General features: G+C 43.8%; 1 protein-coding gene across 2 annotated transcripts in view; it reads left to right on the top strand.

Moving 5' to 3' along the window:
* The first annotated feature begins 2,173 nt into the window (after positions 1-2,173).
* Positions 2,174-26,101, top strand: part of MRAP2 (melanocortin 2 receptor accessory protein 2) — a 49,452-nt gene continuing 25,524 nt past the window's right edge. The window contains exons 1-2 of one of the 2 annotated variants that reach the window (XM_027602945.2): positions 2,174-2,228; positions 25,377-25,510. In XM_027602945.2, coding sequence (XP_027458746.1) covers positions 25,384-25,510 — 127 coding nt within the window. In that variant the 5' untranslated portion in view covers positions 2,174-2,228; positions 25,377-25,383. Of the gene's footprint in view, positions 2,229-3,288; positions 3,506-25,376; positions 25,511-26,101 lie in introns of those variants that run through there. The other variant, XM_027602944.2, reaches the window with a different exon arrangement.

Here is a 26,101-nt window from a genome sequence, read left to right as displayed (position 1 = left end):
GAAAGTCTGAGTATTTCCTACCTTGTCTGTCCCTTCTAGATTGCAAGCAGTTTTGAGGGCAATGACTCTGTTTTTGCTTCCAGTTTTATTGAGATGTAATAAGTTAAAGGTGTATACCATAATGGTTTGATTTACATGTACTGTGAAGTGATTGCTGCAGTGAGTTTAGTTAGCATCCACCCTCTCATATGGATACCATAAAAAGAAGAAGCAAAAACAGACCAGAAGTTCCCTTGTGACTAGAACTCTTAGGATTTATCTCTCAGAAACTTTCCCACGTATCCTACAGCAGCGTTAGCCATGGGCATCATGTCGTACATTCTACCCTGGTGCCTGCCTACTTATCTTCTGACTGGAAGTTTGTTCCCTTGGACCACCTCCCTTCGGTTCCCCAAGAACTGTGTTTGAATCATTGCTATTTTGATAATGCCTGCTGCAGAGTAGAGACAGTAAATATAAATGTTGATCGAAAGCCCAATGAATGTATGCATGAATGAATGACTGAATAAGGAGCAGCACAAGCTTGCGGTGAAGAGCACACACTTTGGAGTCAAACAGTCCTGGGTTTAAATCTTGGCTCTAGCCAAGATGCCCATCGACAGATGAATGGATAAAGAAGATGTGGTATATATACACAATGGAATATTATGCAGCCATCAAAAGGAATGAGATCTTGCCATTTGCAACGACGTGGATGGAACTGGAGGGTGTTATGCTGAGTGAAATAAGTCAATCAGAGAAAGACATGTATCACATGACCTCACTGATATGAGGAATTCTTAATCTCAGGAAAGAAACTGAGTGTTACTGGAGTGGTTGGGGGTGGGAGGGATGGGGTGGCTGGGTGATAGACATTGGGGAGGGTATGTGCTACGGTGAGCGCTGTGAATTGTGCAAGACTGTTGAATCACAGATCTGTACTTCTGAAACAAATAACGCAACATATTTTAAGAAAAAAGAAAAAGAAGAAAATAACAGGAGAGGAAGAAAAGGGGAGTATGTCAGAGGGGGAGACGAACCGTGAGAGATGATGGACTCTGAAAAACAAACTGAGGGTTCTAGAGGGGAGGGGGGTAGGGGGATGGGTTAGCCTGGTGATGGGTATTGAGGAGGGCACGTTCTGCGTGGAGCACTGGGTGTTATGAACAAACAATGAATCATGGAACACTGCACCAAAAACTAATGATGTAATATATGGTGATTAACATAACAATAAAAAAATAAATTAAAAAAAAATCTTGGCTCTAGCAATGATTAGTATTGTGACCTTAGAGAAATTACTCGTAAACCTCAGTTTCCAAACTTCAGAATGGGGCAAATAGAATTTAGGTCAGAGTAAACTGTTGTCAATGTATATTGACAAGCAACAGCTAGGGCTACCTATCACTCGGTCTTGTCACTCAATTACTGTCTGCCTAAAAGCTATCTTGGAATGAAAAGACAAAATTAAGAGACAATGAAATGGTGTTTTCATGGACGAATTTATTAACAACAAAATCCTCATTAAAGGTCCCCTGGGTGCAAGGCACTATACTAAGACTTGTGGAGAAAGTAAACATAAAGCAGGCCTGCAGAGGGACAGAAGGAGGCTATTTTAGAGCGAAACTCTCAAATGACAGATGCTCTAAGAGAGGGATCAGAGTTCAGAGGAAGAGTTCATTTGTCGCTGGGGGCAATGAGGAAGGCTTCCTGAAACGGGTGGCATTTGGGGTGGACCTTGGAGGACGGGTGGGAAGATGTTCCTGGCACTGGGGGAGGGAAGAAGGGGATGGATGCAGCCATGGGAAGGCAGAGACACCTGGGAGAGAAACGGGAGCTCGGCCATCATAGTGGTGGTGTTGCTGGCCCTGGACACTGCAGCCCCAGCCCCTGAAAGTGATGGTTCGTGGCCTCTACCGCACAGGACAATATGCCGTTGTTTTTGGCCTCATGAGCCACTGGCACTCTGCCCCAAAGAGGCCATCAGATTCTGACTGCTAAGGCAGAGACTGGCTGGCTGGCTGGCGCTGTTGCCTCAGTGCCCCCAGCTCAGCCGCCCTGCTCTCTCTGATGGCTTCACCGCGCCCTGCTGACACGCCGTGCGGGCTCCAAGGCGGGGGTGATGGATTGTGTCCACATAATCAGGCGCGAGCGGCTGGAAGCAGTGCGCAGAGTTAGGGAAGGACTAATGAATCTCATCACAGATGGCCAGATGGTGTCACTGAGAATGAAACTGCCTGCGGATGAGGGTGAGGATCATACACGGGGCTGTAAAGGCAGTTTGCAAAATATTTCATATTACACGCAGTAATGAAACTAGCTGCTTAACAAAATCAGTGAACTCAGGAATCTCTTTCTGACACCGAGAGATGGAGTTAATCCCACGGCCGCCAGCCGGCATGCATGCTGCTCTTGGTGCATTTTCCCCACTGGGCTGTGGCCCTGCATAAACCATGGATCTGGGGCACCAGGCTTCCTGAGCTCCTCCATTTACTAATCTGTGACCTCAGGCCATTCATTCAACCTCCCTAAACTACAGTGTCCTCATTTGTAAACTGGCAATAATATGCCTGCTATGGTGGCGTAGTGAAAGAATGCCTTACACAATAAAGAACATCTCGGTTGGAGCTGCGCTTTCTCCTCAGATGCCAGCAGGACTTCCTCTCCCATCTTCAGTTCTTTACTCAAGACCCACCTTCATTTGGGGCCCCCTCTGACCACCCAATTAAAACAGCACCCCCCCAACATTCTTTATGCCCTTCCTGAGTTATTTTTTCGCTATAGCTCTAACTGCTACTGCACATGCTACCTAGCTCACTATTTATGTTTACTGAGTGTCTCCTTACTGGAATTATAAGGTCCAGGAGGTAGTCTCCCCAACGCCCAGATCAGTGGCTGGCCTGGAATATGGACTCTAAATATTTACTGGAAGCGGGGAGTGAGCCACGTCTGCTGACTTGAAACTACTCTCGGTCCAGTCCTATCCTTCTGGGGCCCTGTTTGGGGGACATTTAGACTATCCGTTGGCACCTGCAACCGCAAGCAGAAGGCAGAACTGAAATTGAGGTAATTTCAGTAGCTCATGATGGAGGACCCCGGCCTTAATGAACTTGAACTCAAAGCTAAAGATTTCTCATAAATCTCATTCGTGCTGCCCCACTCCTTCTTTCTCAGCTCATTAGTCAAAACTGGCCTGAGGGACCCAATGCAGAGCTGGGGAGGGTAAAGAATTCTCTGATTCCTTTTCCTTTCCCCGCGGAAAGCTCTTAGGCAGACAGCGAGGGGGCAACGTGAGCAGGGCGGGGCTGGGCAAAGCTCGCCTCCTCTTGGCCTCGGCGGCCCCGGGCTCCGGAGGCGGCCCCCGCGCCCCTTGCTGCCTGGGCTGCAGGTCGGGAGCGCGCGTCCCCGCCGCACCGCAGCGCCAGGAGCGACTCGCCGAGGCCCCGGCCGCCGGAGGTGGTGGAGGCGGTGGCGACGCTCACGCACCTCGGAGGAGCGGTGCCCTCCGGCCGGGGAGCGCCAGCCGGTAACCGCGGGCGGGACGGGGCGCTCTGGGCCATGCCGAGCCGCGGCACGGGGGTCGGGAGGCTCGGGAGAAGGCAGTCGGGCTCGATTGGGTTTGGCGGTGGTTTTTAGTTGGGGGGGCGGGGTGTTTGGGAGGATGGGAGCGGGAAGGGGAGGACTGGGGCTTGAGGGTGCCCAGGGGAAGAGTGAGACCGCGTGGAGAGCACCCAAGTTTAAGACCTTGCTCGCAGCCCGCGGACGCAGCCGGTCCGGAAAGGCTGGAGGCGGTGGAGCTCGGAGCTAAGGGCTTGGGCGGGTTTCCTCCTCTCCACTGGGAGGGCCGTGGAACACCTTCTCCAGCCTGTGAGAAAACTTCCCGCGTCCTGGCCTGCTTGCCACCGCTGTGATCTACAACGGAGAGCCCTTCTGGGCGCGGGGACCTTGCGCGTCCAGGGAAAATGCGCGGTCGGTCGCTGGCCCAGGGTGCACGCCCCCAGCAGCGGGCAGGGTTCCCAGAAGCAACCCTGGCTTGACAGTTAATTCATTTCGTTAGCACTAGGGAGCCTGCCCGCAGGTCATTTTACTGATGAGAGGGAAAGAGCGGTTTCATTTTTCTTCCTTTTCCATCCTTTCTGCATAATTAATTGAGTTAGACAAAAAGGTTGCCTCGTTAGAAACTTGTTTTGAGGCTTTGTGGTTTCCGCAGCAGTTTAGAAGACTTGAGGAAAGCCAGCTATTACCCCGGATTTAATCTCATGACAAAAGGAAACATTTCATGGTGTCCTGAAAGCAAAGGGAGCTTGGGGGAAATTGTCCATGCTACCCCAGGGAAAAGAAGGGGACTTCCATATATAAATCCTCATGAAAACCCCAAAGGTAAGTGGTAGTATTGCCAGTTTGCACATGAAAAAAAAAATTAGGTTGAGATATGAGAGTTTTCCAACCGAATCCTCCAGTCAATAGTGGGGAGTAGGGGTCTGGAAACTAGTGAGGCTAGTGTCCCTTAGGTACACATGGGGTGCATTACCAAGAATGCAGGCAGGAAAGTGGCCTGGGCCTGCCAAGGGTAAGGTCCAGAATGGAGAGGCTACTGTGAGCTGGGGTGCCCACATCAAGGAGTCAGGCCCTGATCAAGATGATCATGCAGTGTTTATGGAAGATGAGATGATATCAGCAAGTTTAGGAGAAGGCAGAGTTGCTCCCAGTTTAGTTCCTGTGCTCCTGGGAGCACAGAAATAAGACCCCCTTAAGAGATCTTGAAACCCAAGACTGGGCTGGATTGCTCAAGGCCCAAATAACAGACATTCTAGAGCAGTGTTAAGTGTTCACAATCACCTTTCAGCAGGCTTGATAGGGGAGCACCGAACCAGACTTCAAAAGAGGGATATATTGAATCCTGGCAACATTCCAGAGCAGATTTTTAAGGGAGAAAGCTCAAGACCACCTAGGAAAGGATTTGCAAAGACAATTTATACCAAACTAACTTCTTTCTCTCATCTAGCAACTTACCCGGTTGCTTTGGGTCATGCCACATCCATCACTTTTCAAATGTGGGTTATGACTCGTTAGGGTAATATGAATGTAGTGAGTTGCACCAGCATCTTTTAAACACCAAATTAAATAGAAGGGAAGAGAAAACATCAGAGTGCTTTGTATATGCAGGGGAGAGTATTGTTTTGTGAAATACAAGTGTGTGTTGTTCTGTGTTGTTTATCCTGCTGCCTCTGTGGGGATGTACTCACCTCTCCCTGGCTGCCCCCATTGATCCTTCAAAGCTCACCCCACTCTGCTCATGGTGGGGGTCACCTTTTACCGTGCAAATTATATCATCTGTGCATTCTAGAAAATGTAGCCTTCCTCCGCCCTATTTCTCTAGGCCTGATACTTTGCCAATGAGAATTCCTCTGAATCCCTTATTTTTGACCTTTTATTTATTTTTTTAAAGTTTTTAATTCTAGTTAGCATACAGTGTAATATTAGTTTCAAGTGTGTAATATAGTGATTCTGCACTTCCATACATCACCTGGTGCTCATCACGAGTGCCCTCCTTAACCCCCCTCACCTATTTCTCCCATCCCCCACCCCCTCCCCTCTGGTGACCATCTGGTCTCTATAGCTAAGAGTCTGTTTCTTGGTTTGCCTCTCCCCCGGCCCTTTGCTCATTTGTTTTGTTTCTTGAATTCCACATATGAGTGAAAGCATATGGTATTTGTCTTTCTCTGCCTGACTTCCTTTGCTTAGCATAATACTCTGTCTAGTTCCAACCATGTCATCGCAAATGGCAAGATTTCATTCTTTTTTTTTTTTTAAGATTTTTATTTATTTGGAAGAGAGAGAGAAAGGACAAGCAGCGAGAGGGGCAGATGGAGAAGTAGGCTCCGGCTGAGCAGCGAACCTGACTCAGGACTAGATCCCAGGACCCTGGGATCATGACCTGAGCTGAAGGAAGACACTTACCCAACCGAGACACCCAGGCGTCCCGAGATTTCATTCTTTTTTATGGATGAGTAATATTCCATTGTATATATACACCACTTCTTCTCTATCCATTCGTCAGTTGATGGACATTTGGGATCTTTCCATTGTTGATAATGCTGCTATAAATATCGGGGTACATGTATCCCTTTGAATTATTGTTTTTGTATTCTTTGGGTAAATAGCTAGTAGTGTGATTACTAGATTGTAGTAGATTCTATTTTTAACTTTTTGAGGAACCTCCATACTGTTTTCCAGAGTGGGTGCACCAGTTTGCATTCCCACAAACAGTGCAAGAGGGTTCCCTTTTCTCTACATCCTCACCAACACCTGTTTTGTTTCTAGTGTAGTTGATTTTAGCAATTCTGACAGGTGTGAGGTGATATCTCATTGTTATTTTGATTTGCATTTCCCTGATGCTCAGTGATGTTGAGCATCTCCTCATGTGTCTGTTGGCCATCTGTATGTCTTCTTTGGGAAAATGTCTATTCATGTCTTCTGCCCATTTTTTAATTGGATTATTTGTTTTTTGGGTGTTGAGTTTTATAAGTTCTTCATATATTTTGGATACTAATCCTTTATCAGATATGTCATTTGCAAATATATTCTCCCATTCCATAGGCTGCCTTTTAGCTTTGTTGATTGTTTTCTTCACTGTGCAGAAGCTTTTTATTTTGATATAGTCCCAATAGTTGGTTTTTGCTTTTGTTTCTCTTGCCTCAGGAGACCTATCTAGAAAATGTTGATTCAGCCGATGTCAGAGAAATGACTGCCTGTGCTACCTTCAAGGTTTTTTATGGTTTCAGGTCTCACATTTAGGTCTCTAATCCATTTTGAGTTTATTTTTGTGTGTGGTGAAAGTGAATGGTCAGGTTTCATTCTTCTGCATGTAGTTGTCCAGGTTTCCCAGCACCATTCGTTGAAGAGACTGTCTTTTTTCCATTGGACATTCTTTCCTGCTTATCGAAGATGAGTTGACCATAGAGCTGAGGGTCCATTTCTGGGCTCTCTATCCTGTTCTATTGATCTATGTGTCTGTTTTTGTGCCAGTACCATACTATTTTGAATACTACAGCTTTGTAATAGAGCTGGAAGTCCAGAATTGTGAGGCCTCCAGCTTTGCATTTCTTTTTCAAAATTGCTTTGCTATTCGGGGTCTTTTGTGGTTCCATACAAATTTTAGGATTGTTTGTTCTAGCTCTGAAAAATGCTGTTGGTATTTTGATAGGAATGTGTAGATTGCTTTGGGCAGTAGGTTGCATTTTAACAATAATTGTTCTTTCAATCCATGAGCATGGAATGTCTTTCCATTTCTTGGAGTCATGTTCAATCTCTTTCATCAGTGTTTCATAGTTTTCAGAGTACAGATATTTTACCTCTTTGGTTAGATTTATTCCCAGACCAAACCATTCCTGGCTATCTCTTCATTTTTGGTACAGTTGTAAATGGGATTGTTTTCTTAATTTCTCCTTCTGCTGCTTCATTATTAGTGTATAGAAATGCAACAGATTTCTGTACATTGATTTTGTATCGTGTGACTTCACTGAACTCATTTATCAGTTCTGGTAGTTTTTTGGCAGACTCTTTCAGGTTTTCTACATAGACTATTATGTCATCTGTGAAGAGTGAAAGTTTAACTTCTTCCTTGCCGATTAGGATGCCTTTTTATTTTTGTTGTCTGATTGCTGTGGCAAGGACTTCCGGAACTATACTGAATAAAAGTGGTGAGAGTGGACGTCCCTGTTGTGTTCCTGATCATAGAAGAAAAGCTCTCACTTTCCCCATTTAGGATGATATTAGCTGTGGGCTTTTCCATATATGGCCTTTATTATGTTTATTATGTTGACGTATGTTCTCTCTAAATCTACTTTGTTGAGGGTTTTTATCAGGAATGAATGTTGTACTTTATCAAATGCTTTTTCTGCATCTGTTGAAATGATCACATGATTCTTATCCTTTCTTTTATTAATGTGATGTATCATGTTGACTGATTTGTGTAAATTGAACCACCTTGCAACCCAGGAATAAATCCTACTTGATTGTGTTGAATGATTTTTTTAATGTATCCTCAGATTTGGTCTGCTGAGTATTTTGTTGAGGATTTTTGCAACAATGTTCATCAGAGAAATTGCCCTGTAGTTCTCTTTTTTTGTGGTGTCTTTATCTGGTTTTGTTATCAGGAGAAGCCTGGCCTCATGGAGTGAATTGGAAGTTTTCCTTCCATTTCTATTTTCTGGAATAGTTTGAGAAGAATAGGTATTAACTCTTCTTTAAGTGTTTGATAGAATTTACCTGTGAAGCCATCTGGCTCTGGACTTTTGTGTGTTGGGAGTTTTTTGATTATTGATTCAATTTCTTTGCTGGTTATGAGTCTGTTCAAGTTTTCTATTTCTTCCTGTTTCAGTTTTGGTAGGCATATGTTTCTAGGAATTTGTCCATTTCTTCTAGGTGTCCAATTTGTTAGCACGCAGTTTTTCATAGTATTCTCTTATAATTGTTTGTATTTCTGTGGTGTTGGTTATTTCTCCTCTCATTTGTAATTTTATTTATTTGAGCCTTTTTCTTTTTTTCTTGAATAGTCTATCTAGAGGTTTATCAATTTTGTTGATGTTTTCCAAAGAACCAGCTCCTGGTTTCATTGATCAGTTCTATTTGTCTTTTTAGTTTCTATATCATTTATTTCTGCTATAACCTTTATTATTTCCTTCTTTTTGCTGGCTTTAGGGTTCATTTTTTGTTCTTTTTCTAGCTCCTGTAGGTGTAAGATTCGATTTTGATTTGAGATTTTTCTTGCTTCCTAAGGTAGGCTTATTTTACTATAAACTTCCCTCTTTGGACCGCTTTGCTGCATCCCAAAGGTTTTGGACCATTGTGTTTTCATTTTCATTTGTTTCCATATAGTTTTTTTAATTTCTTCTTTTATTTCCTGGTTTGACCAATTCATTATTTAGTAACATGTTATTTAACCTCCATGTATTTGTGGTCTTTCCAGATTTTTTTCTTGTGGTTGACTTCAAGTTTCATAGTGTTGTGGTCAGCCTAATATGTGATCTCTTCTGGAGAATGTTTATTTTTGACCCTCTAATGTCTTCAGTGTGACAGTGATTTGGCTAGGTGCTTCCTAGTGCAGTCTCCTTTACTTCTCACAGCTAGGTGGCTGTTACTATTTTACATTTTACAAACAGGGCTTCCCAAAGCTAGGGACATACAATAATTCAGTCACTGGTCCCTGCCCCCCATTACGGATGCTCCACAGTGTGTCCTGCCTTTGCCAGAAGCATTTTACAAAGTCTCATTCCGTCCCTAAGGATAAAGCAGGGGAAGAGAGGATGTACAACAAGGCTCTGGCCCTGTCCCTGCACCTCTGGGTATTATTCATCAGGAGAAAGACATAGAGGGGACATTTATCAGAGATGTGGCAACTATAAATCTAGGAGGATACTCCATGAGACACATTTTATATCTGGACAAGAGACAATAATACAAAATGTTGAGCTCTCAGAAGGTTGAAGTTCTAGTCCTGCATTTAGGTTCACAGTCAATTTAAAAAGTAAAAGATGGAGTGGCCCCACCAGGCAGCAATTCACGTGAAAGAAAAGAATCCCAGGAATTTCAGTGCCCGCCTCCCCACCCCTGCCAAGCTCTGAATGGACCATAATGTGAAGTGGCTTCTCAGTAGCAAGGACCATAATGTGAAGTAGCTTCTCAGTAGCAAACTTGGGTTGCACTGACAAGGACAGACCTTTTTTTTTTATGGACATTTGTATGGAGCTTATTATGTGCCAAGCACATTTATGACTCTTTTGTAATTTTATCTCAATCCCTGTATCAACCCCATGAAGTAGGGAAAACAATTATCACCATTCTCATTTAACAGATAAAGAGGCTGAAGCACAGAAGGATTAAGCAATTTGCCTAAGATTACATAGCCAGTAAGTAGTAGAGCGGGGAACCTGGGCCCTTAACCACTACCATCTACCCCCAACCTACAGTGACTGGATCAAGGGAGCCCAGAGTCCCTCCACAAAGCGTCCCCTTCTGGTGGCCCCTTAATAGAGGACAGAAACTAACTTTGCAGCATCCAGAGGAAGGTGACCTGGATGATGAGGGTCTGAAGACTAGGCCATATGAGCAACAGTGAGTGTTTCACCTGCCAGAGAGGAGCCTTGGCCAGTTATAAGGCCAGTCCTCAGATATCTGAGGAAGATGAGTAGGTATGTTCCCAGTATCAGATCAAGCCAATGTTGGGTGATCTTGTGTCAGGACTGGCACAGGATTCCCCACCAGTGAGGGAGTACTGACTTGTGTGTCCCTAAATGCCCCTTTCAGTGTTCAAATTTCTCAACTTTATTAGACAGAGTAAAATGAACCTTAAAAATAACTGGAAATTAGTGGTCTATCCTAAACATTTGTACGTGTGTGTATGTAAATAGGATACTGAATTAAAGTTTTGACTGAGCCACACATTCAAGTTATCTGAAATTCCAAAGGAAAGTGCTAGGCCACCAAGTAGAAATTTTAATGTAGCTATTTGAGAACTTTTCCATAACTCACAAACCCCATTGGCCACTTCAAGAATATGAGGGTTAAGAGAGGCAGTTGTGTTAAAGAGATTTATTCGGAAAGATCATTTCCTTCATCCCAAACCTAGTGAGGGGGGCCTTTTGAGGAACCACTAGTTCACCTGTAAATGCGTTTCCTGCATTTGGCACTCATGTGGTGGCCTGGGCAGTAGGATCACCTGCCTTCTCAGAGTTCGTTAGGGCAAAAGATGCCGGAGGATTTCCTGTGGGCCAGGTAGGACCATGTGGGTGAGAGGACTGGCCTGGAGCCACTGTAAATTCAGCCCAAGAGTGAGGGCACCCAGCAGCTAGAGCTTCCAGAAATCCAGAGGCTAAGGTAAGAGTGAGCAGTCAGCTGAAGGAAAATGAGTATCACGAACGCACCCATAAACAGAGTGTGTGAAGACAGTTAATGCAGCCCTGTCCTCCTACTTTGATCTTGTTGATGTGCGAAACTGGCCGGCAGTTGCCCATAAGGTAGAGGAAAAGAAAAGAGGTCAACTTTCCCCCAGTCCCTGCAGGAGAGCAGCGTACAACAGAACCTCGCTGGCATAGGCCAGGACATTTAATGTTATAATCAGGATGGAGTTTCTTTTATTTCCAGACTGCACATTTGAATTCTTTTGGAACTTTGAAGTGGTTGCTTGAGCAGAAAAGTCATGGGATCTACCCAAGTGTTCGTCCGAGGACAGGGAGGATGAATCCACTTAATCCATATTTAAAGGACAATGGAAGAGAAGAATAAAATTGGCATTTGATCAGGTCCCACAGTTGTGCCGGCTCAGAATATGGATTATATATGCTTGGGTTGAAATAGTAAAGAGTAATGGTCTGTTTGCTTGCTGTTGCATGCACTTCAGACTTGGAGGTAGGAGCATTTAGAAAAAGAAAGAAAATGTTTACTTGCCCAGAGTGCAAGGGAGTCAGGCTTCAGAAGACTGGCTCGTCAAATAAAAACACAATAAATACTTGAAAGAAAATACCCCATAATATCAGAGTTCTCAAGTGTCCATTAGTCTCTTGTTAATGATTGAAGGCAACTTTTGCATGTGATCACCACATTCCCCCAAAGTCATGACTTATCTTCAGACATTCCATAGCAAACAATCAGGAAAGAAATTGTTTTTCCTTAGGGACTTCAGGCTTATGGGACATGTTCAAAGTTTTATTATTTTGGGGACCAACTTTCAAACAGCATGGTCGTGTTATTTTTGGCTTATCTCAGGGTGCAAAGTGACTTTTCTTCTTGACTGGAGAATAAGAAATGCTTAGTCCTATTAGAAAGAGAGTAAAGTATGCATTTTTGGCTTCTCCTTCCTTGCAAACGTGATTCTTCTATCCATTATGGTGTTGCCGAGGTGTGAAGTAAACAAAAGCAGAAGTTGAGCATCTTTTTATGAAACGCTAAAATTATGGATGTTAAAGTCTGGGTTGAATTGTTGCTTGTGTTACCAAGATCTACGGGATGTTCACATGACTAGAGAACACTAGTAAATTTTATAACCCTTCAAGTGAAAATAATTTATAAGCTTCAAATAACTGTTCTCCTCAAAGATGCCTTTGTTTTCCTCACGTCCTCGGTAACAGCAAAAACAACAATTAAAGGCAAAGGTGGGGCAAGCTGGAGGAGCTGCTCCCTACAGGTCAACTCTACGGTTGCCTGGTTGATCAAGAAGGAAAACTTTGAGATAACTGAGGATATGTGGGTGTATATAGCACCTGTCTTTCTATAAACCTTTGTGCAAATTTTCCCCCAAAATATAATTCTCTTGTGTGAATCAAAAAACAAAAAACAACCAAAGAAAAAGGAAAGAAACAGATGAGGATCTGGAGATCCAGAAACTGTATCATGTAGACCGACATATACTCCTACCAGGGCTCCTCTAAAATCTCCATTAAGTTGCCTCAACAAGAGAGGATGGTTAACCCGTATTTCTGGGCGCCTGAAGCAGAGGCCAAGGCTACCAGCAACAAGTCTGGGTTTATCTTGAACATTCATTTGATATTTGCAGTTTACTCTATAACATATCTGTACTTATTTACTATTAAAAAATCATCTTTCAAGTCTTCTTTTAAAACTGATGCTCCAGGAGGATGAGCCAGGTATGTCCCGAGACTTGGGGGGCTAACATCCCCAGTACCTAGGCAGGCAGAGTGGGGAACCGGCTTTCTGACCCTCCCTGTGGTAGGTTCCCTCTGGCTCTCTTCCGACCGGCCCTCCCTGCAGACGAGGAGGCCCCAGGGAGCCCGGAGCCTGGCTGGCCTTGCTCTACCAGACTACGATTGCTTATCATCAGGGATTGTAGGAGGTCGGCAGTGGGCAAGGCAGGAGGAGAGACTAAAAAGACACACCCCTTAATTTCAGAATCCCAGGGGGATGTCTTATCCTGAGGAGGATAAGACAATCATTAGAAAATTTAGCCTTCTGGTGGCTCTGTCTGGAGCCCTTACATAAACCTCTACTTTAGTTTACATTTCCTTTTCTGTGGAACAGAGATATTGCAATACCTGGTCCTTCTCCTTTTGGCTTGTGTTGTCAAAAGAACGATTCAGCTTGGGGCCGTAAATAACAGTGTGTGCCGTTTGGAGACAGATAGCGTGAGCAATAAATACAAAGTCGGCTTGTTTGCCAGATCATCCTCAAAGTGATTTAAGATATGGCCAGTCTCACTCTCCTTAGCCCTATTATGCCAAGTGTTTCCCAAACTCTGCTAATTAAAATGGAAATGGTGCTTGTTTCCCTAGTACTGTTAAAATGGTAATTCACCTGGCTGTGATGTTTTATAATAGCAGCTCTATAAATCAGCAGAAGAGTTCGGTGAGAGGCCAAGTCTGATCCTGAGGGAGTCTGACTTATACTCTCCTTACTAAAGTGAGAGATTCAGGTACTCCATGTGATGGGATTTGAAGGAAGGGACACAGTCCTCTTGGGCTTGGGCAGGACTCTGTGGGGGAAGTGGTGACTGAGCTCTATTCTCAAAGGTTGGCAGGCATCCTGAGTGAGGGGTAGATGGCAATCCAGGTTGGCAGGTGGAACAGAGTGGGCAAAGGCTCAGAGGACTGCCTGTCTTTGAGCCTTCCCCCACCTGGCTCCTTTGCTATAAGGAGCCTCCCTTTTGTGATGAGCCTGTTCACCTATTGTCTGCCTGTGTCATCAGGTTTTTGTGTTGCACCTTAACCTCTGTGCGTGTGTATTTGAAGGGGTGACTTCAACAGAGGAGAACTTGGTTTCAAAGACAAGCCCAGATTCTTTGAGGGCACAGGCCTTGACGTTTCAACATCTACTACATCTTTCATAGTTGAGCTCATTGTGTTTAAAATACCCTTGTTGGGCTGAATTGACCCGTACTAATTTTAGCATGTACAAAACTAATGCTCTTTCTTCTTGAAAGACATGTTGATGGGAATGTCATAAATGTATTTGGCAAAGACAACATATAGTGGGATAGATTAATAACATTTTAAAAATGGTTTTCTTTCCAGAAATATATTTGTTGTTTAGTTACAGTAGAAGTGGTTGGTATAATGTAAGTCATTTTTAATGGACTTTCTAGGACAGTGTATTTAATTCATCTAAGCTGTATTAGTTCACTAGGGCTGTCAAAACAGAAATACCAAAGACTGAGTGGCTTAAACGACAGAAATTTATTTTCTTACAGTTCTAGAGACTGGAAGTCCAAGATCAAGGGGTCAGAGTTGGTTTCCTCTGTGAACTAAGGGAAGGATCTGTTCAGGCCTTTTTCCTTGGTTTGTAGGTGACCTTCCTCTTGCTGTCTCCTTCACACAGTTGTCCCTCTGTGCCCAGGTGGCCTTGGTGTCTCTCTGTGTCCTTATCACTTCCTGTAAGAACACCAGTCAGATTGGATTAGGGCCCATCCTAATGGCTTCATTTGAACTTGCTTCTTAAAGACCCTGTCTTCAAATATAGCCACATTCTGAGGTATGCGGGGGTTAGGGCTACAACATACAAATTTTAGGGGGACACAGTTCAGCCTGTGAAAGCACCATACCCGGATTGTACTGTATATATATACACACTCAGGTGCACACACACACGGTTTTTACAAATAGACACACATCATTGATTTTGTGATGCAAATGGAAAGCATCTTGGTATTAAGTTACAGAATCATAGATTCTGTAGAAAAAAATCTCACCACGTCCCTTTCAGTCCTTTCCTTTGCTTTCAGAGAGAATGAAGATGTAAGCTGTTTCAGGCAGCTAGCATGTGAGCTCAGTGGACAGAGGTGGTGTGATGCACACCCACATAAAACTGCCTGCTTCTTTTGAAAATGTTGGTCAGCCTGCCACCTTTCCTTTCTTGCAGAGGGCCACCTTTCCTATGAGATTATCTCTTCCTCACTTGGAAGGTGCTTCAAATGACTTTTTTCTTATAAGGATGCTAATTATTAATAATAGTCATTTTCAAAAAATGTCCTTATTTGGCAAAATAAAAATGTCGGCAGTCCCGTTTCCCAGGTCCACGAATTCTAGCTGGTCTCCAGTTAACATTCCCCAGACGCTAGAGCTAGCGTTAGGAGATTACATGCTTCCTCTTTGTGACTTTATTATTATTTTTTTAAGATTTATTTATTTATTTGAGAGAGGGAGAGAGAGCATGTGCGTGAGCTGGGGGGAAAAGGCAGAGGCAGAGGGAGAGGCCTCACTGAGTACAGAGCCCTGCAGGGGGCTTGAACTCACATTCCTGAGGTTAGGACCTGAGCAGAAATCAAGAGCCGGGCCGCTTAACCGGCTGGACCACCCAGGTGCCCTGTCCTCTTAGTGACTCTAAATGTAATCCACAAGAATGCTCTGGAAGCTTTGGAACGGTAACTGATACTGGACTTCCGCTGAAATGAGGTTGGCTGATGACAGGGACTCTAGAAGGTGAAGCTGGTCACAAGGAGGGCTTGGGAAGCGGTCACGGAGAAGGAGGATTCCCCACGGCTTAGACAGAATGTTCCTTTTACACGGAAAGGAATCACCACAGAGTCTCTCAAAAAGAGCAGAGCTGAATATAACTTGAAGTTTGGCCATAGAGGAAGGACGCCCCCTGCCCCCGGGGAGGGGTGCCTGGACGTCCCCAGGGGGGTCTTTTGTTTTGGGGAGCTCTCAGTTACACTTCCCTCAAGTACATTGGGTGGGAAGTGCTGATTTTTATTATTTTCTTATTAAGAAAGTTTTTAGAACTTTAAAAAATTTTGGTAAAATGTATATAACGTTAACGTTCACATTGTTGTGCGACCATCACCACTACCTGTCTCCAGAACTATTCATCCCGAGTTGAAACTCTGTATCCACCCAATAATAACTTCCCATTCCCTGCTTCTCCCAGCCCTCCACAGCCACAATTCTACTTTCTGTCTCCATGAATGTGAGTACTCTAGGTACCGCATATAACGGCAATCATGCAATATTTGCCCTTGTGTGTCTGGCTTATTTCACATAGCATCATGTTTTGAAGGTTCATCCGTGTTGTAGCGTGTGTCGGAATTTCTTTTTGAGGCTGAATAATATTCCACTGCATGTACATACTGTATTTTGTTTATCCACTCATCTGCCAATCTATATTTGGATGGCTTCCATCTTATGGCTATTGTGAATGATGTTGCCATGGACCTTGGTGTACGAATATCTGTTGGCGTCTCGGCTTTCAGTTCTTTGGGGAATATTCCCAGAGGCGAAATTGCTGGGTTATAAGGTATTCCATGGTGAAATTTTCAGGGAGCTGCTATATTGCCTTTGGTACCAGCTGCACCACCTTACATTGCCACCAGCAACACATGAGGGTTCCAGTTTCTCTACATCCTTGCTAATACTTATTTTCTGTTTGTTTGTTTGTTTTTTTAATATAACAGCTATCTTAATGGGTGTGAAGTGATATCTCATGGTAAAACACTGCTTTTTGATAGTTGGTTTTTTGACTTGACTCTAGTACTTTTAAACATACTTTTTGTGAAGGCTCCAGAATAGAAGAAGATAGCAGGAGGGGAAGAATGAAGGGGAGTAAGTTGGAGGGGGAGACGAACCATGAGAGACGATGGACTCTGAAAAACAAACTGAGGGTTCTAGAGGGGAGGGGGTGGGGGGATGGGTTAGCCTGGTGATGGGTATTAAAGAGGGCACATTCTGCGTGGAGCACTGGGTGTTATGCACAAACAATGAATCATGGAACACTACATCAAAAACTAATGATGTAATATATGGTGATTAACATAACAATAAAAATTTAAAAAAAAATAAATGGAAGTATCGGGGACCCAGCAAACCTTACTGTAATAGAGTGGTCAACTTGGGATTCCACTGATATGCTCAATATGCCTAGAATTCCTTGAAGTACAGACCAAGGAAAGCAAGATGTAGAAAGAGGTGGGAGTTAAACTTAATGCATTTCTGGGGTGGGACCTCAACCCGCCACAGGAGTGGCCTCACTTTGGCTATAGTAGGACATCCGTGTTGGGATATAGGAGTAGCAAGGTAGCATCCTGTGGTGGGGTAGAGGAGTAGAGCCCTGTTTTATTATATTACATAACTCCTTTGCCCTAATTCCACAGTCATCAGTAAATCTTTGGATCTTAAAGTTTGCTTCCCAGATCACATGAAGCATGTGCTCCGGTCTCCTTGGCCATTTTATTCCTTATTGTAATTCACCAAATTGATGCTATGGTTATAAATCATTCTCCTACGTTTGGTCAGTGTGACTCAATTCATTACGTTTCTTGCCCTTGGAGGACTGTGAAAACCCACCTTGCTAAATCTTCAGACCTGGGGCTGAGGTGCGGTTGCTGGGGGCAGCGTGCCTGCCTTCCCCACACCTACCTCCCATCCATGCCTCATCTCTCTTTTTGGAAAATCCTTTCCAGATGGAGGCTTCCCAGCTTCTTTCTGGGGTGTTTTCTTCCCCCCTGTGTGGGTATGATGTTCTTCTCCCTGTCCGACTGAAGTTTCTGTTAGAACGGGAGAACTCTGCTCTCAAGTTCAGGGTGGAGTAAGAGAATGAAAGAAGATAATTCGAGCACCTGGGTGGCTCAGCTGTTAAGCGACTGCCTTTGGCTCAGGTCATGATCCATCAAGTCCCGCATCGGGCTCCCTGCTCAGCGGGGAGTCTGCTTCTCCCTCTGACCCTCCTGCCCCATGCACTTTCTCTCTCTCACTCTCTCTCAAATAAATAAATAAAATCTTTAAAAAAAAAAGAAAAAAAGATAATTCTATGGCTTCTCCACAGAATGAGAAACTGAATCAACTGGTATTTATTGCCTTTCTGCTGTGAGCCAGGCCTTGTGTGAGTTGCTGGAAATACAGCGGTGAGCAAAGCAGAGGAGGCCGTGCCCTGTTGGTGCTTACGGACAAGACACCGGAGGGAGGAGAAGGCCACTGGAGGACTGGTCCATGCGGTCCTAGCATCGCCTGTACTACGGTGTGAGGCAAAGATCTGCTGCCATCTCCAAAGACGTCTCCGAAGGGCTCACAGATAGTCATTGTGTCCCAGCACCTAGTAGTTTGTGCAGTAAGCATTTGCTGGACTGAACAGAGTCAGGAAATGCTAACTTTAAAAAAATTACTTTCTAGTCTGTTGACTACTCTGTGGCTGTCCAGGGCATAAGTGAAGGAGCTGGATTTAGGAGTCCAGACCACTGTCCTCTTTGAGGCGCCAGCAGGTGGAGGAAGGATGCCCACTTGTTAATTAAGCATCTCGCCATTTCAGATCTTGACTGAATATTTATCAGCACAAAATATGAAGTCCTGTTTCTGGCTTTGGAAGTTGTTCTTTTATTGGCCTTGATTCTGATTTTAAGACCGGGGCAGTCTTCAGGCTTGGGAACACTTGCTGTTCCCTGTTTTGCTCCTGGAAACGAGTTGTTGCTGTGCAGCAGAGGTGTCGGGGTAGACAGGAAGAAGATGCATCCAGAATTTCTCCGTCAGCTGTCAGTCACCATATTTTTGAGGTCTGCTGGGTAACTGAGTACTTTCTAGGAAATACCCAGGAACAGCATAAAACTTGACGGAGTAGAGAAATGTGGGAATATGTCCATTTGAGAAGGGAAGAGGTGTGTGGTGTGTGTGTGGGGGGGTGGGGTGGGGTAATATCTCTAGGCTGAACTGAGTGACCAGAGATGCAGACTTCAAAAGTAAGATGCATGCTCAAGTCAAAAGGAGAAGACTTCAAAATCCCAGAAGCAAGACATCTTCAATTGAAAGAAATAAAAAATAAAAATAAAAATAAAAATAAAAATCCACACTCCATGAAAGAAATTGCTGACTTAAAATGGGTTCACAGAAAAGGAATCTGCAAACTTGAAAATTAAAGAAATGAGTAGAAGTAGAAGGTGGTGGCTCACACAGAGTCTATAAAAAGGAAAAGTACACTGGGGGAAAATGTCTGCCTTTTTTAAGCACTGCCCTGGGAGGAGACCGCAGAGGCTCTGATTTTAGAAGGTAAAGCATACTTCCTTGCTAGGATGTGTTGCCTTATGGAAATGTGTTAGGAATACCCAGGGGCTCTGGTCTATCATGAGCCTGACTCATAGCTTGCAGACTCTCATCTGATCTCTGTGTGGTCCTACCCCACTGAGATGCGGACAAGCTGAGTGCACCCTTAGTCTTCATTGGGGGCCTAGTCACATCTCTGTGCAACGAGGGGACTAAGCTTCTTTAAAGCGGCAGTTCAGAACTTCTGACCTTGGGCTCCTCAGCTGCCAGAATGCAGCCTAGTGAGGCTTTACGTTTGGTTTCTCAAATGCCTTTGCTTGGAGAGAGAAAGGGTGATGGATTACGAGAGTGACTTCTCTGTTTTGCTGGGGACAGTTGTTCCTGGGAATAGAAGGAAGAAGGAGATAAGTACATGAGACCTAATGAGACCTTTATGACCCAGGCCGGAACAGAGGTTGGCGTCCTGGCTGGCATGCCCACAGTTGAAGTTTGGGCACTGAAGGGAAAGAAGATAGCGTGCAACTGGGACTTTTGATCTCAAATCTGAATGGGTCATTCAGTCTTTCTCTGTGCATACTGGTTACTGTGGGGCTTTGGATCCATGACCTTGGCCAGCAGCTTCTCCGAGTGCCCTTCTTGCTGTGCTCTAGGCTGTTTATGTGTGTGTGTGTGCGTGCGCACATTTTTAGGGTGTATAGGCATCTTTTGGATCTCTCCTTAATGTTCTAGTCCTATGACTGAATTGGTGGTCACTGGGAAAACACATCTGCTGATGTTTATACCTTAGTATGGAAATCAAGGTCCAACTTCAAGGAAATAGCCCCCTTGGCATGTGTACCCATCATGGCCCTGCAAGGGAGGCCGCGAAGAGCCTTTACTCACTTTATGGAAGGGTGCATGTCTGCATGCATCTTCCCAGTTTGAAGGAGGAAGAGAGAATTGCTTGAGCTGTCTTTAAGACGGACAGAGTGTGCCTAGGAGTGGGGTGGGAAGCTGGGTCGGAGGAAGAAGGATCGGGGAATGAGAGGGAATGGGTGTTGGGAAGGTGTATGGGAGGAGGGGGTATGTTTACCCAGCCTTGAGAGGTGTCTGCAGCCTGCTAACTGTGCTTACTCGGTTTGGGTTTGAGATCTTCCTCCTTCCTCCAATCCTAGACCTTGGGCTAAACTACCACATGCGCACATGGAGAAGGTTAACTTCCTTTTCAGGTGTGGTTTTGAGGTACAGTTGTGATTTTTCGTTATTGTTGCTGTTGGCAGACGTGCTTTCAGCTGCTCCTCCAGGAAGCTTGCTTTGAATGCATTTCCTCTGGAAGTTGCTTTTCATGAGGCTAATATAATGAAGAAATCGGGCAGAGAGGAGATTTGGGGAGGGGGTGCTGAGGACCCCCAAAGGCACAGAAGGCAGCTGCTTGGCTGAGCCCTGCACTTCCAGTTTGCTAGCTTCAGGAGCTAGCAGCTGCCTGCTCTCAGCAGCCCTGTGAGTGGGCCGCGGTGCCCACTGCCTCTTCCACCCCGGGAGGTGGGAGGTATGGCTCAGACATTGCTTCCTCACTGTAGTACGAATATCAGACTCTGGGGCCGGCTGCCCGGATGTACTGTTATTTTCCAAACGGTGAATCAGTGCCAGCTTCTGTTTCTGCAAAACTCAGACAGGCAACATGGGGCTTCAAAAAATGGACAGTGTACAAAATCTGGCCAGACGCCAGTCTTCTGTTTATTTCTTGTCCTTGTGTATTTGGTGGCCCAAGCTAATCACCTTGAGACTTGGATGAAAACTGTTGCCTCATCCGCTTTTTCAAGGGTGCTAGGTGGCTGCTTGAGAGGGGGGGCCAGAGACGCTCGCCCCCCAATCTAACTTTGGGATTCGAGAACCTAGATGAAATAGCTAGCAAAAACAAAAGCCTTCCCCCACCCCCTGCCCCACCCCCTGTTATCTAAAGGCTACCAAAATGATGGCAGAAGTTGTCTAGCATTTCATTCTGCTTCCCTGGAGAACCTCTGATAGTCTCGCTCTGCTCTTCACTCCCTCTTGTCTCCAGGCCAGCACTTTGCTCCTCTCTTAAAGGACGGACTCTCCACTTTCAGGATCTCTGCACATGTGACTTGTATGACCCCTTGCTCCCTAGCCATCCCTAAATAGTTCATGTAGATGAACAGGAATGGTACAAGGGAGAATAAAAGAAGCAATGAAAAAACACTTTCTCTGTGGTGGGTAAGGGGTTGAGAGTTTCTTTCTTTCTTTCTTTCTTTCTTTCTTTCTTTCTTTCTTTCTTTCTTTCTTTCTTTCTTTCTTTCTTTCTTTCTTTCTTTCTTTCTTTCTTTCTTTCTTTCTTTCTTTCTTTCTTTCTTTCTTTCTTTCTTTCTTTCTTTCTTTCTTTCTTTCTTTCTTTCTTTCTTTCTTTCTTTCTTTCTTTCTTCTTTCTTTCTTCTTTCTTTCTTTCTTTCTTTCTTCTTTCTTTCTTTCTTTCTTTCTTTCTTTCTTTCTTTCTTTCTTTCTTTCTTTCTTTCTTTCTTTCTTTCTTTCTTTCTTTCTTTCTTTCTTTCTTTCTTTCTTTCTTTCTTTCTTTTTTCTTTCTTTCTTTCTTTCTTTCTTTCTTTCTTTCTTTCTTTCTTTCTTTCTTTCTTCTTTCTTTCTTCTTTCTTTCTTTCTTTCTTTCTTTCTTTCTTTCTTTCTTTCTTTCTTTCTTTTTTCTTTCTTTCTTTTTTCTTTCTTTCTTTCTTTCTTTCTTTCTTTCTTTCTTTCTTTCTTTCTTTCTTTCTTTCTTTCTTTCTTTCTTTCTTTCTTTCAAGATTTTATTTATTTATTTGTCGAGAGAGAGAGAGAGAGAGCACAAGCAGGGGGAGTAGCAGGCTCCCCGCTGAGCAGGGAGCCCGATGTGGGGCTCGATCCCAGGACCCTGGGATCATGACCTGAGCTGAAGGCAGACACTTAATGACTGAGCCATCCAGGTACCCCAGGGGTTGAGATCTCTTGATCTCTGATGTTTTGTACAGACATAGTCTGCTAGTTCCTGGCCAGACCTGTGAGGGTGGCCCTAATGCTTCTTTCTGACCTGAGAGAGTCGTGGGGAGACCTGCTAAGCGTGTGGGCCTGGGCAGCCACAGGTGGGGGTCACCATTAGGTACAGATGTGGAGAACAGCTTACACAGAGATTGGAAAACACTCCCATCTTTATTTCCTTCAGGGTTTTATGTCCTTTTTGCTATTTTTCTGTTGTCTATTTCAATACTAGATAAAATCTAGGGCCTCCCTCTGCTGTGCTTATTACATGGCTGTAATACCTGATTTCCAATAAAAATGAGATTATCAAACCAGACTTTATATTATTTTCCTTAAAAAACAGGAGAGATTGTTACCATATTTTTGACTTGATGAAACAACATGAATCATGATGCATATATTTCTCATTAAAACTTTTAAAGCATCTAAATGAATGCCCTCTGTGTTATTTTTTATTACAGTTTTATTCATTTGTCTAGGGCGCACAGATCAATGAACCCACGTGGTGAGTTTGATAGGAATTGGCTGGCAGGAGAGTTGGTGATGCTTGAAGAAGAGGCCTAGGCTTTTCTATCCCAGACTAGCATTTCTTAGCTTATAATAATAGTGCTAGTTGCGATGTATTGATCTTAACTGGGTCCTGGCTACCCATACTTCATGTAACATCACATTTAATCTCTACAGCAACTCCATGAAATAGGTACTGTTATCATCTTCATTTTCCTGATGGGAAAATTGAAGCTTAGATTCCCCCCCGCCATTGCTCTAAAGGAGGGTTGGCAAACTTTTTCTACAAAATACCAGAAATTAAATGTTTTAGGCTTTTGGGCCATACTGTCTCTGTTGCCACTACCCAGCTCTGCTGTTGTAATGCTAGAGAAGCCATAAAAAAATACAAAAACAAACAGGGGTGGCTGTGTTCCAGTAAAACCTCATTTATGGACTCCAATATTTGAATTTCGTATAATTTTCTTATATCACAAAATATTATTTAAAAATTATTTTCCAGGAGCGCCTGGGTGGCTCAGACAGTTAAGCATCCAACTCTTGATTTCAGCTCAGGTCATGATCTCAGGGTTGTGAGATTGAGCCCCGAGTCAGGCTCCATGCTGGGTGTGGTGCCTGCTTAAGATTCTCCCTCTTCATCTGCCCCTCCCCCCTGCTCGTGTGCACGCAGGTGCTCTCTCTCTCTCAAAAAAATTGTTTTCCACCCATGAAAAAATATAAAAACATTCTTCACTTGGAGGCTGTACAAAAACAGGTGGTAGTCCAGATTTGCCCACCCTAGTGTAGATAAGCATAAGCAGGAAAGGAGGAATGGGTTAGGATGGGCTGGTGGGAGTCATACTCTTGCCAGAGGGAAGAGCATGTGTGCAGGGAACACAGCAGGAAGTCTCCAAGGAACTGCAAGAAATGCAAGCATGGTTTGATAGGGTATGAGGCAAGATAAGAGGAGACACTAAGACCTAAGTCATGACCTTGTGGGACCTTTCAAAGATTTTGGACTTTGTCCTTAGAGCAATGGGAAGCCATTAAAAATATTAAGCAAAGGAAGGAAAAGGACAATTTTTTTTTTTTAAATCACTGGCTGATAAGTGAAGAGTGGATTACAATTGGTCAGTAAGGGTAGAAGCAGAAAAACCAGTGAGGCAGCTTGAGAAGGGGGCCAGGTGGGTGATGATGGTGTCTACTAGTGACTGTAGCCAGAACCATTTCCTGGCAACATATCAAACTGAAGTAGAGCAAATATGAAGACCCTCGTCTTCCAGCTTCAAATCTAGTATCTTCCCTGCATGGTGTGAAAGTCTTAAAATTCTCAAATGCACATTATGTTTATCCGAATCTGCCATTTATCTCTGAACCCTACAACTGAAGAGCTACTCTTCTCTCACAGACACAATTCTTTCCTTCTGGAGGAAGTGCTCATAAACAAGCATAGTGTTTCTTAGGTTTGAGTTATTAGTTTTCATTTCCTGAGGAAATTTATTTCATCAAGGGAAATAATCTCTTGTTTAAATAATAAAAAGACCAAAGATAATACTGTGGTAATGGTTTTATGTTATTTTTGTGCTGGTGTTAGAAAGGCTACTGAATACTTCCTTGAAGGTCAGCTTTTCTTAAAATTTGTATAGCTTTCATTTCCAAATCAGAAATGGTACATTCTCTTCTCCCTTTGAAGGAATGATTTGTCTGTCTGGGCACTCACAGTAACACTCCAGTTCTGATACTAGCCTCTATCTCTGGATCCGAGCACACTATCTTTTGAACAATATGATACTGAGGGGTTAGAGTCTGTTTCTGTGGGGTCCAGGACTGGGGATTAGGGAAGAAAGGAAAAGGGAAAGATGAGATTTATGCCTTGGGGCAGAGGGGTGATGGTGATGGTGATTTTGCCTCAACCTCTCTGGAGGTTGGGCCCTAGAGGCAGCAGTGGGTGATACTGACCCAAGGTGGGTAGAATAAGGGGAATTTCAGAAAGTTCTTAGGGGTGGGACCCAGTGGTTGTGACTTCTCAGAGAATCTTGGTTTTGGCTGATCTTTCATTCAAATTTTTCCTTATATTACTGCTATTTGTTACTTTGTATTCTTTCCCCAATATAAAGCAAGGTCTGTAGGGTCTGTACTTGTATCTCAAGCATCTTCTTCCATCTCATAATGTACACTGTCTTGCACACAGTAGATGCTCAATATTGAATACTGGCTCGGTTGATTTGTCACCTTTGGCACCCATGCTGTGCAGTGCAACCTCTTGTTTCAAAGAAGTCAAAGTTTTTAAGTCTAAAATCATCACAAAGAAGACACTCGAGACATCCTGAGAATAGGACAAATTTTAGGAGTAAGCAGTAGGCAAGATTCAGGCTTCCACTGAGGATCTTCTCCCATTATGGGGCTTTTGTTGACCTCTTTTCTTTTTGCCACCCCACTTCATTAGCCTTTGGTTGCTTGTCTTTATTTTTGCACAGCAGGTGCTCCATATATGTATACTGTGCAAGTTCACTTCTGGTACTGATTTTATTTATTCTCTGTAGACTCTTTGCATATTCATACAGGTATAGGTGGTGGAGCTGAAGTTGTAAGCTCAGAGGCTTTGATATACTCTCTCCTTTCTTCTCTTCATTTATCAGTTATTGAAAGTTGGTTATGTGCCAGGCACTAGGTTAAGTCCTGGGGGACAGCAACAAAAGAAGACATGGTGTCTGATTTTAAAAAAACATTCCAGTCTAGCAGAGAGATAAAAGGAAACAATGGCCACTTGGTGTAAAGTATAGGCAGCGATTGAAGACCTCTCCCTGACCTCGTGGATGGGACCTCACTGATGCCTTTGCCTTCTGAACTTCTGAATGTGGTCAAGAGCAGGTAGAGTATCTGTGCAGTTGAGGATGAATTAACAGGCTCTACACTTGCCTTTCTCCATTTGTGCAGGGTGAAGATGTCTGCCCAGAGATTAATCTCTAACAGAACGTCCCAGCAATCTGCACCTAATTCTGATTACACCTGGGAATATGAATATTACGAGATTGGACCAGTTTCCTTTGAAGGACTGAAGGCTAATAAATGTAAGTCTTATACAATTCCCCATTGTAAATATAATGTATTTGTCTTAACCTGTGAAATCCCCAGTGATTAATTTTCCTGAACATTCTTTTTACACAACTCTGTTCTGTATCCCCCAAGTCCCAGAAAACACCCCCTCCCAAACATAGGCTGACTGTTCAGGGATGGTATTACATGAGTGACAAAGAACTTGAAAGATTCCCTTAGTGGGGGACCCTGAGTCAATGTCATTCTCAAACTGAGATTCTTTTTAAAGTATTAATCATTCCAGCTCTCCCAAACTGTGTGAACATTTGGACCATCAAAAATATGTACAAAAGGAAAGTCTGGAACTATTTTTTGAAGAACCTTCTTTGGTGTCTCATGGTCAACGGCATCCTTTCAGCCCTGCTGGGTTTCTGGGGCTGTAGAGAGCAGTCTATCTGTGTGCATTCATAATGATGGACTGGAATAGCCTGCAACCATTCCTAATTCTGCATGATAGGCATAAATTGTGCTTCATGTTATTGGAGTGATTAATAATCCAGCACAAAGCAAGGAAATACAATTCTGTGCAAGGTTACTGTCCAACTCCAGTCATAACTGCATGCTCC

This window comes from Zalophus californianus, chromosome 7 (assembly GCF_009762305.2).
Source record: "Zalophus californianus isolate mZalCal1 chromosome 7, mZalCal1.pri.v2, whole genome shotgun sequence".
Classification (NCBI taxonomy): domain Eukaryota; kingdom Metazoa; phylum Chordata; class Mammalia; order Carnivora; family Otariidae; genus Zalophus; species Zalophus californianus.
The sequence above is the reverse complement of the archived record's forward strand: the minus strand, read 5'-3'. Positions and strand labels throughout refer to the sequence as shown.